This window comes from Callorhinus ursinus, unplaced genomic scaffold, assembly GCF_003265705.2.
Source record: "Callorhinus ursinus isolate GAN/ISIS: 27379988/994484 unplaced genomic scaffold, GSC_fseal_2.0 scaffold27, whole genome shotgun sequence".
NCBI classification, from domain to species: Eukaryota; Metazoa; Chordata; class Mammalia; order Carnivora; family Otariidae; genus Callorhinus; species Callorhinus ursinus.
In genome coordinates, this window is record NW_027397089.1 from 21,836,343 (window position 1) to 21,856,061 (window position 19,719).

The 19,719-nt window shown below is 41.5% G+C and overlaps 1 protein-coding gene across 5 annotated transcripts in view; it reads left to right on the top strand.

The window, feature by feature from the left end:
* Nucleotides 1-763: 763 nt before the first annotated feature.
* The window catches only part of STYK1 (serine/threonine/tyrosine kinase 1), a 38,177-nt gene continuing 19,221 nt past the window's right edge, over nucleotides 764-19,719 (top strand). Inside the window, exons 1-3 of one of the 5 annotated variants that reach the window (XM_025879926.2) lie at nucleotides 764-846; nucleotides 2,326-2,437; nucleotides 6,605-6,662. Coding sequence is in view for 1 of the 5 variants with exons in the window: in XM_073877973.1 (XP_073734074.1) it covers nucleotides 8,301-8,435 (135 nt within the window). In the remaining 4 variants the exon portion in view is untranslated. Of the gene's footprint in view, nucleotides 847-2,325; nucleotides 2,438-2,502; nucleotides 2,550-2,725; nucleotides 2,991-6,604; nucleotides 6,663-8,300; nucleotides 8,436-19,719 lie in introns of those variants that run through there. The other 4 variants (XM_073877974.1, XM_025879924.2, XM_025879925.2 and 1 more) reach the window with 4 other exon arrangements.

The window sequence follows — 19,719 nt, forward strand, 5'->3', positions numbered from 1 at the left end:
TAGTCCACATTTCCTAGGACACACCACCCTGGGTTAAACATGAGGTCATACTGATAGTGATAGCCCACGTTCTTTTGTTTTTGTCTTTAGTTAGTTGCAGGACCTCAGAATTGTTTCAAAAACCAGTTCCTCAACTGGCCCTGGATGTCCTCAGGGCAGTGGAATAAATTGTAAATTTTTGCCAATGCAAATCCCGGCTCCTACGTGGAGTCTACCGGTTTCCTTCTCTGCCTTAGTTTCACTCTGCTGATGTCTACTGTCCTCTCAAGGCCTGAGAAGCCCCAGTTAGGTGCCAGGCATTGCCGCAGAGACAGTTGCTGACTCCATTTACAGCCTCCCATCAGGATCGCTCTGTTTCTCTGTGCGGCGCAAGCCTTCCAGGTAGGCTTCAGCAGGCCGCTGCCCTCCCAGGGTGAAGCTGGGCTGCATTTTCAGATAAAGTTGGAGAATCTGTCTGCGTCACTTCTGTGTTAAATGCCTTTGAAACAGTTCCAAAGCAACGCTACCCAGGGTCTAATATAGTTTGTTGATGTTGTTGCTTTGTGAAATAACTCTACCAGTTACAGTTACAGTCTCCTTTCCTTAGGACTCAGTTGTAAGTCCTGCCCCGACTCTCTTTTTCCTTATAATTAATGATTTCCCAGGGGTTTCTCCAGGCCTCACGTAAATGGATTTCAGGAGTATCCACCGCACCAGATTCCAAGCGGGGGATCCCTCACAAGTGCAGAAGAACAAGAAAGAATGTGCTAAGTAACACATGAACGGATGGCTGTTGCAGGAGTTCCGAGGAGAGCAGAATATAGCGAAGGCGTGTCTGGAGTAAACTGCAGAATGAAGAGGTCTCCGGTGGATATTTCAATGTGAATTCCTACAGTTCAACACTTCACATGAGCAGAGCAGATAATGAGCACTCAAACCAACGCTTAATGAATTAACCGTGAGGCAGAAATAACCACCTGGCAGGAATGGTGGGACAGAAGCTTTGCTGAAAATGAGTCAGAGGGCCAGACATTTGAGAAAGAGGCAATAATTGAAATTATAAGGGAATGAACACTTGTAGAGAAAAAAAGAAATAACGGATATCTAGCCACTATTCATGAGTATAAACATGAGACCTTCTGTTTATACCTTGTTTAACTAGCACTGTATCTAGTATGTACTTAGGTGTTTCTGGGTCTGAGCATTGCTATTTCCAGAATTTTCTCTATCTCAGAGATTTAAAATATTTTCATCTTTTATTTGAATTGCTCAATAAAATTGGAGAGTAAATTCTGGCCTCTTCCTCTTTGTTGTATTTTGCTTTTTAAAAAAATCCCTGTCCTAGAGGTTGTAACTTCTATCACTGTAATAGTTCCTTCACAGTAATGAGATTTTTAGACAAAATTCTGTAAATTAGAGTGGGGATATAGCAGTCTAATAGGGTGCTGCACGAATTACAAATATGAGCAAGCTCCAGCCTCTGCCTCAGGAGATTCCGATGCTTGGGAAAGCAGAGTAGGAGATTGCATAATATGAGGCTCAGATCAGTTCACTTGGCTTTTATTAAAATCAATCATGTCCTAACAGATGGGAAGAACAGTTGGCTGATGAGATTTCGTCCTTTTTAAAAAAAAAATTAATGTAATATTCATATAACATAAAGTTACCCATGAACCATTTTAAATGTACAATTCAGTGACATTTAGTATAGTTCATCCAATTTTTTAAAAAAGACTTATTTATTTGACAGAGAGAGGGAGAGAGAGAGAACACAAGCGGGGGGGAACAGCAGAGGGAGAGGGAGAGGGAGAAGCAGGCTCCCTGCAGAACAGGGGGAGCCCGACTCGGGACTCGATCCCAAGACCCCAGGATCATTACCTGAGTCGAAGGCAGTCACTTAACCAACTGACCCACCCAGGTCCCCCAGTTCATCCAATTTTAAAAGAGCTCTGAAGGAAGACAAATTTCAGTAGAGAAGCCTCTAGAGAATTAAAGTACCTCAGTCTCTAAATACTTCACGTTACACTGTACCTAAATTCTTTCTGTTGTAAATAGGTGCTTTTTTGGTATGCTATCAGTGCTGAGCAAACTGGTCCCCTATTTAAGTTATCTGTGACCCGCATTTCATTAATAGAACTTGTATTAAGTGTTAGTATCTAATTTGGAATTCTTTCAGCCCTGTATTTTCTTTCGTGTTTCCTCTGATTGTAAATTCCATGTGGGCAGGTAATAGAACTACTTTCGTTTACGCTATATCCCTAGAGAAGAGCCCAGAATGTATTTAGAAAGCATATGCTAATGACAGATTACCTACTACTGATACTTGTATTTCCATTTATTCCTTAGCGATTCCCCAGCAAAGCCTGGAGGTTGCGATTATCCCAGGAGAGGACTCATCAAGCTAAATCCTGATCAAATCCGTACCTTTTACAGCACCCATGAAGGCTGCTGCTATAAGGTCGGGCATGAGGTGGCGCTGTTGCGCTTTATAATATGACTTTCCATTTTTCACTTGGACTCAACGTCTCCTTTATACCTGACCATGTAGCAATCACTAGAGGAGGAACTCAGTAAGTATATCAGTAACAAGTGCAGCTTTTACAGTTTCAGCAGAGGTTTCCTGCTGGCTAGTGTGTGGTGAGTCCCGGAAACCTCCGTGCCCACAGACTTCCCTTTGTGGGGAGCCCGCCCAAACTCCATCCTTTGCCGGCAGCCACGCCCCACCAGTGGGAAGGAGGGACTGAAAGGCATTTCCTTGAGGCTGGCACACCTTGTCGTATCCAAAGCGATCATTTTTTCCCCTCTGGCTGAGCCAGTTGCATCTGAAATCAGAGTGGCCGGAGGAGGGACACGGTAGTGAACTGGCGTTGGGGGGCAGGAAGGGTGGGCGCTGCATGGCTGTGATGCAGCTAGTGGTGGACCTGGACGTTTGGGAAGAAAAGAGTGAGGACCAGAGTGGGACGGCTGTGAGCGGCGGTTCGAATTTTATGTGAACGAACAATAATCACCAGGTGAATGAACCTGTATTTCTTTGGAAGGAACATCTTATGGGTTTTGTGTTTTATATGTTTATGACTGTACGATATGCCATTTCTTGGTGACCGAATTTCTGTTTTCTTCTTAATTTGTCTTCTCTTTTTCTGTGCCTCTTTCTCTTCTCCCTGTCAACCTCGTCCGCATTTTGTCTGCTTTCTTTCCCTGTCATTTTGGTGACCGTGGCCTCTTTCTGTTAGGAATCCTCTTGCCATCTGAGTTCCTCGTACATTTCAGACCAAGCTTTCTTCCTGCTACTTAGCGAGAGCCATCAGCAGTTGTGGAAGTCAAGCACTCAGCGTCCTGTAAGGTGCAGCGCGCACACACTGAAATGCCCTCCACCTGACTGACCCTCCTCAGTACTCCTCCCCGCCGGGGAGGGGCCAGCCTGGTCTTTTAGTGAGAGGTACAGTTGCCCCAGGAACAACCCGGGTTTGAGTCGGGTGGGTCTACTTATACATGGATTTTTAAAAATAAATTCAGTACAGTGCTGTAAATGTAGTTTCTCTTCCTTATGATTTTTAAGTGTTTTCTCTAGCTTACTTTATTATAAGAGTACAGTATATAATATATATTAATCTACAAAATAAGTGTTGCTCGATTGTTTATGTTACTGGTAAGACTTCTGGTCAACAGGCTAGTAGTAGTTCAGTTTTTGGGGAATCAAAAGGTATGTGCTTATTTGCTGCTGCTCAGGGGGTTGGTGTCCCTAAACCCTGCATTGTTCAAGGGTCAACTGTTTGGGGAGACTTCAGAGATATTGCGGGTTTGGTTTCAGACCACTGCAATAAAGCGAACATTGTAATGAAGGGAGTCAAATGAAATGTTTGATTCCAGTGCAAATAAAAGTTATATTTACACTGTACTGTAGTCCATTAAATGTGCAAGAGCATTATGTGTAAAAAAACAATGTGCATACCTTAATTAGAAGTACTTTATTGCTCGGGCGCCTGGGTGGTACGGTTGGTTAAAGTGTCAGGCTCTTGCTTTCTGCTCAGGTTGTGATCTCAGGGTCTTGAGATAGAGCCCAGCACCAGGCTCCATGTTCACTGTGGAGTTGGCTTAAGACTCTCTTTCCTGGACTCATGGGTGGCTTTGTTAGTTAAGGGTTTACCTTGGGCTCAGGTCATGATCCTGGGATCGAGACCCACATCGGACTCCCTGCTCAGTGGGGAGCCTGCTTCTCCCTCTGCCTGCCGCTCCCCCTGCTTGTGCTCTTTCTCTCTCTTTGACAAATAAATAAAATCTTAAAAAAAAATTATCAGGGGCATCTGGGTGGCTCAATCGGTTGCGCATCTGCCTTCGGATAGGTCATGATCCCGGGGTCCTAGGATCCAGCCCCACGTTGGGCTCCCTGCTCAGGAGGGAACCTGCTTCTCCCTCTGCTCCTCGCCTATGCTCTCTCTCACTATCTCTGTCTCTCTCTCTCTCAAATAAATAAATAAATCTTAGAAAAAAATTATCTTTTTTTTTTTATACTCTCCCTAGGGTTGTCTGGGTAGCTCAGTGGGTTAATCATCTGCCGTGGGCTCAGGCTGTGATCCTGGGGTCCTGCGATGGGGATCCAGCCCTGCCTCAAGCTCCCTGCCAAGCGGGGAGTCTGTTTGTCCCTCTCCCTCTGCCCCTCCCCACAGCTCCTGCTCGCTCTCTCTCATGCGCATGCTCTCTCTCTCTCAAAGAAATAAATAAGATCTTGGGGTGCCTGGGTGGCTCAGTCAGTTAAGCATCTGCCTTAGACTCAGGTCATGATCCCAGGATCCTAGGATTGAGTCCTGCATCCAGCTCCTTGCTCAGCGGTGAGCTTGTTTCTCCCTCTGCCTGCCGTTCTCCCTGTTTGTGCTCTCTCTCTCTCTGACAAACAAATAAATAAAATCTTTTTAAAAAAAAGAAATAAATAAAATCTTTAAAAAAAGACTCTTTCCCTCCCCCCCAATATAAATAAATAAATCTTTTAAAAAATACTTTATTGCTAAAAGCATGTTAACTGTTACCTGAGCTTTCAGCGAGTCATAATCACAGATTGCAGACCACGGTAACAAATAAAATAATAATTTAAAAAGTTTGAAATATTGTGAGAATAACCAAAATGTGACACAGAGACACAAAGTGAGCAAATGTTGAAAAAAATGCAAGGTTGCCACAAACCTGCAGTTTGTAAAAAACACAGTATCTGTGAACCTCAAGAAAGCAAAATTCAATAGGACCGCACACCTGTTTTGCTTTAGTGAAAATCGTACACCCTTTCTTCAGTGCGTTTATCACGGTGTTAGTTTGCTGGGGCTGCTCTAACCAAGTACCACAAGCTGAGTGGCTTGAGCAATAGAGATTTAGTGTCTCATAGTTCTGGAGGCTAGAAGTCTGAAGTCAAGCTGTTGGCAGTGTTGGTTCTTTCTGAGCGCCAGGAGGGAAAGATTTGTCCCAGGCCTTTTTCTTTGGCTTGTAGATAGATGGCTGTCTTTATGTTCATACGGCATCCTTCCTGCATATGTGTCTTCAAATTTCCGCCTTTTAAGAGGACACCAGTTGGGGCACCTGGGTGGCTCAGTCGTTAAGCGTCTGCCTTCGGCTCGGGTCATGATCCCAGGGTCCTGGGATCAAGCCCTGCATTGGGCTTCCTGCTCCACAGGAGACCTGCTTCTCCCTCTCCCACTCTCCCTGCTTGCAGTCCCTCTTTCGCTGTGTCTCTCTCTGTCAAATAAATAAATAAATAAAATCTTTAAAAAAAATAAAAGGACACCAGTTATATTGGATGACCTCCTTTTATCTCAATTACCTCTATAATGACAATTTCCAAATAAGGTCACATTCTGTGGTACTGGAAGCTAGGACTTCAACATAGGAATTTTGGGGTGGCACACTTCAACCCATAACAGTTCCTTGTGCTTGAGTTATGTACACACTCAAAGTTAGTCGAGCACATGTATTTCAGTTGTCTTCTGCAGAAACTTTGTTTTCCCACCTTTCCCGACTCTTCGCAACCAGCTCCTGTAAGCATGTGCTCCAAACTCCTCCAGGGAGTTTTGTGATTCTGCAGTTCTGTTTTAAACTGAGTGTGTTGGTTTCCATTTTTATTTTATTTTATTTTTTTAAAGGAGAGAGAGGGAGAGAGTATGTGCGCTGAGCAGGGGGGGTGGGTGGTGAGGGTAGGGGCAGGGGCAGAGGGAGAGGGAGAGAGAGAATCTTAAGCAGGCTCCACGCCCAGTGCAGAGCCTGACACGGGGCTCGATCCCACCACCCTGAGAGCATGACCTGAGCTGAAATTAAGAGTCAGATGCTTAACCGACTGAGCCCCCCAGGCGCCCCGAGTGTGTTAGTTTCCTACTGCTTCTGTAACAAATCAGCACACATTTGGTGGTTTAAACCAACACAGATTTTTATCTTATAGTTCTGGAAGTCAGAAGTCTAAGATGGGTAGACAGGTCTGCATTGCTGATGGAGGCTCTAGGGGAGCATCCTTTTTCTTGCCTTTTCTTAGCTTCTAAAGACTGCCTGCGTTCTGTGGCTTGGGGCTCCTCCATCTGCAAAGCCATGTCATTTTTCTCCCACTCCTTATGCCGGCAGTGATACTTGTGCCTTTTTCTTCCACATTCAGGGTCTTTGTGATTACATCGGACTCGCAGGATAATCCAGAATAATCTCCCTGTTTTAAGGTCAGTTGCTTAATTCCATCTGCAATCTTTATTCCCTTTTGCTATGTTAACACTATTAAAAACTAACATATTCGTAGTTCTGGAGATTTGGACATAGATGTCTTTCAGGGGCCGTTATCTGCCAGCCACACTGAGTTTTCAATGACTGGGTTTTCTTTATTGGGTTTATTGTCCTATTTTCACTCTGACGGATCAACGTTTTGCTTGCTATGTGTAGCAAAGAACTTTATATCCCTTTTATAGAGAAAACCAGCGTCCTGCCTAATGATAGAACTAAAAATGTGTTCCCACTGAGCAGAGAGCTGGGAACCCTGATACTTCCTATCTAACACTGTTAGAAACGACTTCCCAGCCCTACTTGTACTTTTGGCATTACAATTAAATTATTTATACCCAGTTTATTTGTAGTGGTTATTTTTCTATAAAAATTTCTTTTAGATCCAGTGATATTTTTATATTTTAATTTTTTAAAGATTTATTTATTTATTTTAGAGAGAGAGAGACAGAGAGAGAGAACGGGAGGGGAGGTGCTGAGGGAGAGGGAGAGAATCTCAGGTGCACTCTCTGCCAAGTGGGGAACCCGAAGAGGGACTTGATCCCAACAACCCGGAGATCAGGACCTGAGCTGAAATCAGGAGTCAGATGCTTAACTGACTGCACCACCCAGGCGTCCCTCAATGTTATAGGTGAAATTATAGTTATTTTTTTATTGAGCAAACATGAATTTTGATATGTGTCAGACACTGGTCTAGTGGAAGGGATACAGTAATGAAGAAAGAAAGTAGACGAAGTCCTGAAATTCTTATTCTCATGAAGGTGTCCGTCTCTCTCAGTTCATTCTGTCCTTCCCACCAGGCTAGGTTTAGCCAGTCTCAATTGCCCACCATACTTCTGACTTTAGATGTGGCTACTGCCCTCTGCCTACTTCTGGGCTGTGCTAATGAAGGACCTAAAGAAGCTGACCAGGCCCTCCAGGAAATTACCATCTGGTTGGGAAGAGCCAGATAATAACAGATGAGTGAGCAGGTTGGGCACTCGATGCTCTATATTAGCATATCATTTCTTGGACCCAGTTTCTAACAGGGAAAATGAAAGTAGAGGGAGATGAGTGCACACACCCACCCACAAAGCACCTACTTGCACAAACATCCGTGTAGAGTGGTAAAAGTCCAGTCCTGAGTGCGGGGATCTGAAATCTGTTTTAAGCTCTGGCACATTTTTTGTGCTCACTCTTTTATGATTTACCTCAGTGTCCTTCATGACCTCATATTCCCCCCCTCCCCCCCCCCCCGCCCTTAGCGAATGAAGGGTTGAGGTAGACTGGGAAACCTCAGGGGAATCTTCCCAGGTTAAAAAAAATGAGTCTTTTATTTTTGAATTTCTTACAATTTCTCTGAGTTTCCTAACTAGGAAAATAATGAGGGGTTAGGGTAGAATTTAGCTGGGGAGACACTCACCTCTGGGCAAGAAAGGAAAGTGGGGATGGGGTGAAGGGGTTCCCACCCATCCCTTGACTTCAGCCTCTTTTCCTGAGGGTACTGCTCTTACCCCCTCAGCTCAGCTGCCCTTCTCTACTTTCTCCTGCTTAGAACACCAGCTGAGTTGGCTACTCTAGATTCCAGCTATATCATGTTGTGAATGCGACTTGTAAGGGTGAGTTTTCAGGAACGGAAGGATCTGCCGAAGCTCCTGCCTTCTTTAGCCCTCATCAGTCTCTGTCGTGTCCCAACTTCTAAGAATTGTCTCCACCTGCAACTCATTCTGTTTCCTCAGGTATAATTGCAATCTTTCTGGCGGTAGCCACCTATCCATACAGCTAATTTTCTTCATAACGGCCGTGAGCAAATCAACTTGAAGATAGTGATTACATTTTTCAAACCTGCACTTGTAGATTTTTATGGACTAAGTTACTGGCAAAAATTATAAATGAAAAGGAAGCCTGTTTTAATTTTCCTGCTATAGCTGTTAACATCGTATAGCCTCAGCCATAGTAAATGGCAGTGGTGCTTAATGTCAGGTTACAAAAGACAGAAATGTGGTGCTATTTCCAGAACACTGGCCTAAACTAAAATTATTATATGTATATAGTTCTAGGCTATGTTAGAATTCTACCGACAACAAATTGTAGCAGATTCTCAAGCTTAAGAGAAAACTGTTTCAAAATATATGTTATGGCCATAGGTAAATCTCAATAATGAACATATAATGCTCATATTTTAAGCCAATTTGCTTTCTGGAGAAAGCTTCAAAATGATTAGCTTTTGTCTCCTCAGTTTTGAATGATTTAACCAATTGTACTGTGTTGGGTAAATGCAGAGTTTTGTGTTGAAGAACTCCAGGAGACACTATGTATGTTATACTCCTATTATGCTATCAACTGAATGATGAAAAACATTTGTGAAAGGTGATAATTTGGAGTTTGGAGAAATTGATCCTAAACATGTTTTTCTTTTCTCTTTTTTTAAAAGATTTTTAAAAATTTATTTATTTGAGAGAGAGAGCATGAGCGGGCGGGGGGTGGCGGGGCAGAGAGAGAGGGAGAAGCAGGCTCCCCGCTGAGCAGGGAGTCCGATGCGGGACTCGATCCCAGGACCCTGGGATCATGACCTGAGCTGAAGGCAGACGCTTAACTGACTGAGCCACCCCGGCGCCCCCTAAGCACGTTTTTCTGATAGTACTCAACCATCAGGGCCAGTTGTATGTCAAAGCCACCCCTAGTTTGGATCCTTTGGATCAACTTCTCCAAAGTCCCTCTTAAGCCAGATGGGACTGGCTTGGCCCAGGCAAGAAAAGCTTCTGTTGGCCCTTGCCCACATGCTCAGTCTGGGCCCCAACGTAGTGCTCCTTCTGGCCAGTTAGAGGCTAAGGCGGCAGGAAAGGGCTTGTTTATCTGAGTAGTAGAAGTGACAGGCTTGCTTGTGGTTCAAGGAAAGAGGAGGAAGGCTAAAAGAATGCTAAATATTTATCTCCATTGCCTTATTTTCCATCAGATTTATAAGCAGATTCCACAAATCAAGCCAGTCTGGCCTGCAGCTGCCTTGCCTCCTACCTCTGTGGTCTTTACCCACAGGTATCAACGCCTGATCCCTTTAGCGTTCTGGGGGGCTGCTATCTTAGTATGAATCAAAATGAGTTCTGGCAGAGGAAGAAGAAGGAAATAAAGTATCCACTAGAGTATTCTGAAAGCCCTGCAGTGCCTGCAATGAAAACATAACTGGAATGTGAAGTCTCTAGTCTTCAACCTTGGAGATGCATGGGGTAGATTTTCTGAGCCTGGTCCAGACACTAAACAGCCCAAAGATCCAGCAGGTGGAAGAAACCATGAAAGTATATGTGCATTAGGAATTCTAAAAACTAGGATCCTTTTCCTTATCCTCACTCCTACAAAACTTAACTGAAAAACAAGGGGTCAAATCTCCAGCCAGCCTTCTGAATGGTGGAGAATGGTAGTGAAAGAGCATGAGGTGCAGATTCAAGACACACAATGGTAGCCTTAGCTTGAGTGCTCACTGTTGGAAGACACCTCTCTTGTGTGCCCGAGTTTCCTCATTGGTAAGTTGTGGAGGTGAGGTTTTCCTGTTGCTTTCAGAGGGCTCTTCTGGTTGTTCAGGATCCTGTACATTTGTGGAGTGTGTGTTGCACTTCATAGCCTGCTCCTCAGGCACAATAAGAGATGGAAAGTGGGGCTGCTCTTTCTATTGTTTCTTTAGCAGGGGGTGTGGCTATAGCAGCCCAGAAGGCACTGCAGTGGTTACTACATTTACAGCACGGGAATAGAATGGTTTTTTGATACTGAGAGTTGAACCTGTCATATCTGCATCCATTCTTGAAGCCCAAGCATCTCCCGTATCACCAGGTGACTTGGGTTTCACTCCCTGTCCTTCTTGTCGTCACCCACATTCCATTCTTAGGATGGCCTAATCTGGAATTCTAGATCGGGAGCTTTCACATCTGATTAGATCTTCTGACCTTGGGCAGGTCACCTGATCACTCAGACCTTAGTTTCCATGTATGAAGTTGTTAAGACAGCTGTGGAGTATTCTGAAGTGGCTTTCTATTATAAAACTGAAGATAGCTTTGAGGAATATTCCAATTCTGTAGGACTGGGAAAGAAGAAATATAAATAAATCAAATGTGATCTTATAATTATCTGTAAAGCACCACTCCTTTACCACCACATTTATCTTTCCAAGTCTGCTCTTCTTGGGCTGATATTAAAGTTGATTATTTTTATTTTTATTTATTTTTATTTTTTATTATTTTTTTAAGATTTTATTTATTTATTTGAGAGAGAGAATGAGATAGAGAGAGAGTATGAGAGGGGAGAGGGTCAGAGGGAGAAGCAGACTCCCTGTCGAGCAGGGAGCCCGATGTGGGACTCGATCCTGGGACTCCAGGATCATGACCTGAGCCGAAGGCAGTCGCTTAACCAACTGAGCCACCCAGGCGCCCCTAAAGTTGATTATTTTTAATCCACTGAGTTAGCATTGACTGGGGAATGGAGGCAAGCTGACTTAAAAATCAAAGTATGAGCTTACATTAACTACAAATAGATGGCCAATAAAGATTTGATAGTGTCAGCAAGGCCACAGGGTGTGGGTTTATAGATATTCAGATAGCATGTGAGATAATTCACTCACAAAAAGAAGTTCATTGAACCCTGGGATAGAACTCTCTGTGCTAGATGGAAATCCTTGTATTTTTACACCTGAGTTATAGGATTTAACAGTGATACTGGGGGCTGGTCCTTTGTGGCTTTTATTTAAACCTCAATCAAACATATTTTGGGTGCCCAGGGAGCAGTGTTCTCCATAGATTAAATATGAAGAAGTATTTATGTTGATAGAAATTTAGAGATGTCATTCTTTGGATACCATCTCTAATCCTACCAATTTGTGGCAACCTGAGAAATTAGACGAACTCAGGCTCATCCAAGAAAATACACTGGGTTCTGACACTAAGAGCTACACAATATGGTGCTCTATGGTCTGTGCATTTATCCAAATATGAGAAGGATCAGTAGTGGCCTTTTAGTATGCTATGGTATTAGACATAGATAGCATGTCTGGCCAGCCTCTAAGAGGCATGTATTGTCCAACCTGTTCTAGAATGGATTTTCTAGAGACAGAACATTCTGTGATATCACCAAGTCATACACAAATTCTGGCTTAACCTTTAGAGGCCACAGAACTGTAAATGTTAGCATCGACAACAAATGAGGGTTGTCCACTGAAAACTACAAAATATCATTGAAAAAATTAAAGATCTAAATAAATCAAAAGACATCCTGTGTTCTTAGGTAGGAAGACTTAATATTGTTAAGATGGCAGTACTCCCCAAGTTGATCTATATAGTCAATGTAATCTCTACTCAGATTCCAGATGGCTTTTTTTTTTTTTACAGGAATGATCAAGCTGATTCTAAAATTCACATTGGAATGTAAGGGTCTTAAAATATCCAAAACAATCATCAAAAAGAGAACAAAGTTGGAAGACTCATATCTAATGATTTTAAAACACTGCAAAGCTAAGTAATTAAGACTGTGTACTGATGGCATAAGGATAGTCATATAGACCAGTGGAACAGAGTTGAGAGTCTTCAACTCATACCTGTGGCCATTTGATTTTCTACACAGTATCAAAACAATTGTTTGGACACACTGGATATTCACATGCAACACAGAAACACTGAAATTGTGCTGAAACAACACAAAAGCAAAAGAATGAAATTGAATGCTGAAGCAAAAGAATGAAATTGAATGCTTACCTCACAACGTATGCAGAAATTAACTCAAAATAGGTCAAAAACTTAAATTTAAGAATTAAAACCATTATTCAGCCACAAAAAAAGAATAAAGTACTGATTTTTGCTACAACATGGATGTGATGGTTAGGAGGCAGAGTTCTGATGGTGGAGAAATAGGGGGACCTGGGGCTTTCCTCGACCCTCAACACAGCTGTACTGAGGTCAGATCGCTTAACCAACTGAGCCACCCAGGCGCCCCAAATTATACACTTTAAAAAGGATGAATTTTATGGTATGTGAATTATATCTTGGTCAAAAAGAAAGCAATATTGAAGGTAATTCTAATTTTGCAAGAAAAAAAAGAAAAGAAAGGAAAAAAGAAAAGAGAAAATATTTTCAAGAATCTGCTAGGAAGATGGTATAATGTAAGAAAACAGATTCCAAAGCCACACAACCTGGGAATTCCAAATCCCTGTTACTAGCTGTGTGATCTGGAGCAAGTTACTGAATCTCTCTGTGACCCAGTTTCTTCATCTCTATGTAAAGTGCTTAGAACAGTGCCTAACACATGGGGAGCACTATTTGAATGTTTGTCATTGTAACTACATGCCATAAAATGTGCTAGGTTGTAGCGGGAAGCAAAAACCAGTATTAAGGAAGCTATGCTACCCATAAATGACAGTTAAGGAGAAGCAGAACAGGGCAGAGTCCAAAGCAGATTGCTTCACTTGGTTTATTGTCCGAACTCTGCTGCACGTTGACTCACGGAAAGGAACTGAGTTTAGTGGGAAAGGAGGGAGAGATAATATGGGTCCAGGATACATTATCTATATTTAACCTTTCCTGTGTCCTGAAAAGATCCAAAACTGTATTTGGGGAGACATATAGAGGAGGGAACCAGAGCAAGGGATGGTGAAAAGTACTTAATAAATTTTTGTTGTTCAATTTAAATAAATATTAGGCAAAAATTTTGAGGGTTTTCCTCTGGATTTAGATAATAAAGTTACGATCTTTGTTCTCTTCCTACCTCTATTGGGATCTTGTTACCTCTTTCATTTCAAAATAAAATCAAACAAATCTTTAAAGATTTTATTTATTTATTTATTTAGAGAGCGTGAGTGGGGGGAGGGGCAGAGAGAGAGAGGGAGAGAGAAGCTCAAGCAGACTCTGCACTGAACGCAGAGCCTGTCGTGAGACTCGATTTCACAACCCTAAGATCATGACCTGAGCTGAAATCATGAGTCGGATGCCTAGCTGACTGAGCCACCCAGGCGCCCCCAAGCCAATCTTTAAAGTTCATATCACTGCCACATTTTTATTCCCAAAACAAATCAAGAAGCCAGGACGGTGGCAGGTATTTCTAACAATATTCACATCCCTTTGTTTTAAACTGCTTTCGGCATCCTTGTAGGGCGCATTTACTATTCCTAACTTTTCTGTAGATCTGATTCTTTCTGTCAACATGTAGCAAAGAAGGACTAGATTACATAGCCATTTTGAGGGGATGGTAGAAGGTATTACATTTCTTACTTAAAAGGATGGAGACAAACTCCGTTGTCCGCCTTTCCTCTGGTTTTACACTTCTGAATTCTCTTCTATGTGAATATATGTTATATAGCTTTGGTTTTATCATAGTTTTGCTTTCTTGGATACTAAATAAAAATGATTATAATGCCTTATATCTTTACTCTGTATATTTCATGATGCTTTATATACAAACCTTTGACAAAGAGATGTTAATTGGCTTACTTAAGGTCACACACAAGATTGTGCTAACCCAGGGCCATAACTGAGATCTCATATCCCCTTTGCCTGTATTAGGAGAGAATTTAAAAAAAATATTTTTATTCCTTTATTTGAGAGAAAGAGAGCATGTGCACACAGACGCAGAGGGAGAGGGAGAAGCAGAATCCTTGCTGAGCAGGGAGCCCGATGTGGGGCTGGATCCCAGGACCCTGGGATCATGACCTGAGCTGAAGGCAGATGCTTAACTGACTGAGCCACCCAGGCACCCTGAGATTCTTTTCATTCTTCATTTCTCCTAGAACTTTCTATTAAGTAATCTAGATGAGGAAAATATGACCAATTCTAGGGCAGAAGGCAGCTGAAGCCAAAGTAAAGATTAATGCCAGAGCCTCATTATATTTGAATCCATGCTGGTATAGAAATAGTATTATTTAATGTTCTTTTGATCTCAGGTTTTTCTCCAAAGTGCATCTCATATCTGCATCAATCTGTCTTCCGAAAAATTATTGGTATTGATATATGAGAGGAGAAAATGTATGATCAAAAAAATGATGGAATAATGAGTAGAATTGGCCTGAAATTCTCTGAAACACCAAAGCCTTAACAGCAGCTTAACAGAACTCCAAATCATTTATTATCGAAAAGCTTTAACTGTGGGCAGCAAGGATACTTCAGAAGAGAGGGCCGTAGGCATGCGAGGGCAGGGGAAAGGGGGAACATGATAATTCTACCTTGGATTTCTGAAATCCATAAAATTCTTTTAGTCTAAAATTTTAAAGTCCTGTCATATGTTATTTGTCTTGCCAGAACGTCTCTGACTAGGCAGTTCAAGGATTATGATCTGTTATTTTATGAATTAGGAATTAAAACCCAGGGATGTGATAAAACTTGCCCAAAATGACAGAGTCAGAAAGAGAGAGACAGAGATAATGTTAAAACATGGCTGCCAATATAGAACTTTATTAAACTAGAGCCTGATGAATTTTATTTTATTTTATTTTATTTTATTTTATTTTATTTTTTAAATGTTTTATTTATTTATTCATGAGAGTCAGAGAGAGAGAGGCAGAGGCAGAGGGAGAAGCAGGCTCCCCGCCTAGCAGGGAGCCCGATGCGGGACTCGATCCCAGGACCCTGGGATCATGACCTGAGCCAAAGGCAGACGCTTAACCATCTGAGCCACCCAGACGCCCATCTGAGTCACCCAGGCACCCAAGCCTGATGAATTTTAAATCTGACTATATTACTTTACCTACTAACATTAAAAAAACATTTATTAAAAACTTTAACTGAATATAAAATTGAGCATAAAATTAATGAACTTGAACATAAAATTATTTATAGTATCCATTGTATAGCTGTATAAAAATTTGACATCCCTCTTTGTATTAGTTAGGATTTTCCAGAAAAATAGAGACAACAGAAGGTTTGTTTGTCTGTCTATGTATCTATGTATCCATTGAGATTTATTTTAAAGAATCTGTGGATAGTTGGGAAGTCCAAAATCTTCAGGGTAGGCAAGCAGGCTGGAGACCCAGTTTAAATCCAATATGCTGGCAGAATTTCCTCCTCTTCTGGGGACGTCAGTCTTTTTCTATTAAGACTGTCAACTGATTGGATGAGGCATATCCACATTATGGAGGGTAGTCTGTTTTACTCAAAGTTCACTGACTTAAATGTTAATCTCATAAAAAAAATTCCTTTACAGAAACATCTAGAATAATGTTTGATCAATTATATTGGTGCCATGGCCTAGCCAAGTTGACACATAAAATTAACCATCCCACTTTTCTTGATGAAAATTTATTTCTACTTTTAATTTTTTTATTGTAGAAAATTTCAAGTATATAAAAAGCACGCAAATAGGTAGGATGGTAGGATGACTACCTATTATTAATTACCCAAATTTAACAATTTTCAACACATGGCCAATCGTGTTTCATTTATACCCTCCACACAATTCCATTGCTCAAGTCCTGGGATTATTCTGAAGCACATGCCTATTTCTGCTTTCAAAAGAAATAAATAATAGTATAATAAATTTTTTTGCACGTTCAGAAACATCTTTCATTAAAAAATCCTTTTATGGGATGCTGGCTCAATTGGTGGTGTGTGTGACTCTTGGTCTCAGGGTTGTGAGTTTGAGCCCCACGTTAGGTGTAGAGATTACTTAAAAATAAAATCTTTAAAAAAAAATCCTTTTATAATTGACTCCTGGGAGAGAAATTACTGGGTCAAAATTATGAATGTTGTTAAGGCTCTTTTCTTACATGCCAAATTTGTTTCCATAAACATAGAAATTTAGATTCCCTGTTAATATGTTAGAGTGGGCTTTTTAAATAGGGTTCTTCAGAGCATCATAATTCTCTTTCACTTTTTTCTTCTTCTATGGCTAGAGAAAAAAATTTGCATCTTGTTTTTACTTCAATGTGTATTATTTAATTACTAGTTAAGGTAAACATCTTCAATCTTACATTACTCTTCTTCCATATTTGTTAAACATTTTAGTTTGGTGTATTGGTTTTCTTTTGTTTTTCACTTTTCATGACCATTTATTTATTGTCATTTTAGTGATTTTCTTACTATGTCACTAAGTTATATAGATTTTCTGTTTTTATTCACTGGTTGATCCTTTCTTTGGGATTTTTTTTCCCCTATTGGAAGGAGTCTTTCTCTCTCTTTTTAAAGATTTTATTTATCTATTTGACAGAGAGAGAGCACACACGCAGGGGAAGGGAGAGAAGCAAGTAGACTCTGAGCTTAGTGTGGAGCCTGCTGGGGGGTGCTCAATCCCATGACCAGGAGGTCACTACTGGAGCTGAAATCATGAGTTGGGTGCTCAGCCAACTGAGACACTCAGGTGCCCCAGGAATCTTCTGTTTTAAACTTACTAAGTCCTCACCAATCCAATATAACTTACACTGTTATTTTTTGTTTCTTAAAACACATAATTATTTTTACAACTAAAATTTAATTTTGCATAGGAATGGAGCAAGGATGGAAATTATTATTGCCAAACGAGCAATCATAATATGCATAACCCACATAATAATAATCAATCTCAATAGTTCTCAACCTAGCTATAGTTTAGTCTCTCCTGGGAAATAGTCCCTTTTTCCAATGCTGATAGGTGAAATCATAATTATGGGATTCATAATCATCACAATCTCTTCCAAGGTGGGGGACAGTGAACCCTAGCATTGGTATTTTTTAGAAAGCTCCCTACAAGATTCTTAATGTGTAACCAAGTTAGAGAATCTGCTTGTTTTGTTTCATGCTGACTTCTTTATATTAAATTCCTAAATATGTATTTTACTTCTGGGATCTTTATTTGTTCTATTAATCTTACTCTCTGTTTTTCAATGTCATTTTGTGTGTTAGGCCTTGTAACATGTTCAGGCCTAGGACATGCCCCTCCCCCCCAATTTTGTTTTGCTTTTAGAACGAGAGATTACCGCATGTTGAGATGTCACCAGTTCTTTTCCTCATCTTGCTGGAGCCTTAAGTTTCCAAACAAATCTACTGTATGAGTCCTCCTTGAACTTCTCAACTTAGTTCTCTCATTCATACTTAAACATCTTAGGAAAGCTACCTAAACTTTCTCCCAACCTTTTTCTGTTTATTCCCTGAACCACCCCTCTCTCTAGCTCTGCTACTGCCTTACAACTATTCTTTTTATGACCCTGAGTGATCTCCCTTCTGCCTGTATCCACTGGGTGACTTTTCTTACCTCTCATCAGCTTCAGGGTCACTTGTCTGAGTGAGTGATTTGAGATAAACTAACTAGGTTATGGAGGTGAATTCTAGGTAAAGGCGGACAGTTTGGTTATAGACTCAAATGTAGGCAAAAATAAGCAACTTGGGTTTATAGGATGTGAGCAGAACTGTGGGGGCAAGCGGTTCAGGGGTGTGTGGGTGGGCATGAAGCATAGTGGGATGAGGTGATGGCCATTACTCAAGCGCCAAGCCAGCAGGGTATCTATCAGGGTGTGTGTGTGGGGGGGTCCTTTCCATTTGTAGCAGGACCTCAGTAACCAGACTGTAGTGTAAAGTTCTTATCTAATGAAAGAGAATTGATTGAAGCCGGAAGAACAGTAAGAGCCTACCCACCTGTGAGACATTCGGAACAGGACTCCAGATTTGACCGTGTTCGGGTATTAACTATGAGTAACTGGATGCCCCTTGCGAAAAATGATCAACCTTATATCTTCTCAGATGGGGGAGTATGGTAAGAAGAATGGGGAGAAGGAGCTGAGACTATTGCTCTTCTTACTGCCTCCATCAAGATTGGTTCAGGGACTGGGTAAAAATGTAGCCAGCAGATAGGTGGTATCAATGGAACCAGCTAGAAGGAGTTGAGAAAGTTAGGACAGGAGGTGAATTAATTAACTAATTAATTAATAATATATCACTATCTAGCATTCTATCTGTTTTATACCTTAGTTTACAGCATTATGGTCTTTGATCCATCTTGTTTAAATCTCCCTTCCTCAACATGATTGTCCAATTCAGAAACCGCCTAGCGGGTGTAATACTTAGACTGTCAAATCATATCTAGTTAATATGAAGAGATTTAAAACCCACATTAACTTTATGATTGCTTTAACCTCCTCTTCACACACAGGACTAAATATAGTTAGATCCACAAATATAAATATTTTGATAATAGGTGTTTTGTTTTCTTATTCGGAGTTATAGATGCTTACTGATTGGTACAGCTATGTGACTACCTCCCAGCCTGGGAGATAGGTGAAGGAGGGAGGGAGGAAGGGAGAGAATACTACATATTGATTGTCTGTAGTGGGCCTGACACTATACTAGGTATTTTACATCAAGTACCCTGTAGAGCTTCCAACTGCCTTGACAGATACATATTGTTGTCTTTACTTCCAGGTGGAAAAACAGAGGCTCAGAAAAGTGAGAGTGACTTATATGCAGTCATGATGAATGGTGGACCTGAGATTCAAATAGAAGTCTGACTCCAAATCTCCTTCTCTTACCACTATCCCATAGGAAATTATAGGCAGGGTCGGGATAGGAATGAAACTGGAGAGTTTCTGGGGCTGCCGTGATAAGGGTCAGAAGATGCCGGTCTGAAGGAACCTTCAGAATTTGAGAGGCAAGGTGGTATAGCTGGTTGAGGTGTCTTGCTGGTTGCCCGGCCCCTTTTCCGATGTGATTCATTTCTTGCTGCTCTCTGTGGTTCTTCACCGCCCTCAGGAGAGAAAGAGGTGTCCTGCTCCCTAAACTAGGAAGAGGAGGCATGGCAAGGTCAGGTGTTATATACTCTGGATGCTTGATGAATCACCTATCAAACCAGAACTAGAACTCAAACCTCTGGCTCTGTTATCATAGCACCAGCTCCGTGCTGATTCCATGTCTCCCAACTTCCAGACTGCTCAGCTCTGAAGCACGCTGACCCATTCCTAACGAGGGAATCTGCTGTTTGCTCCTTGCTGTGCAGAATGACGTTCCCAGAAGCGTCTTTTTCGTCTTGCCAGGCGTTTGTTGCTGTTTACCTAGGATTACCTTCTATGTATAGAATCTTTATAGGGACACACCCTGT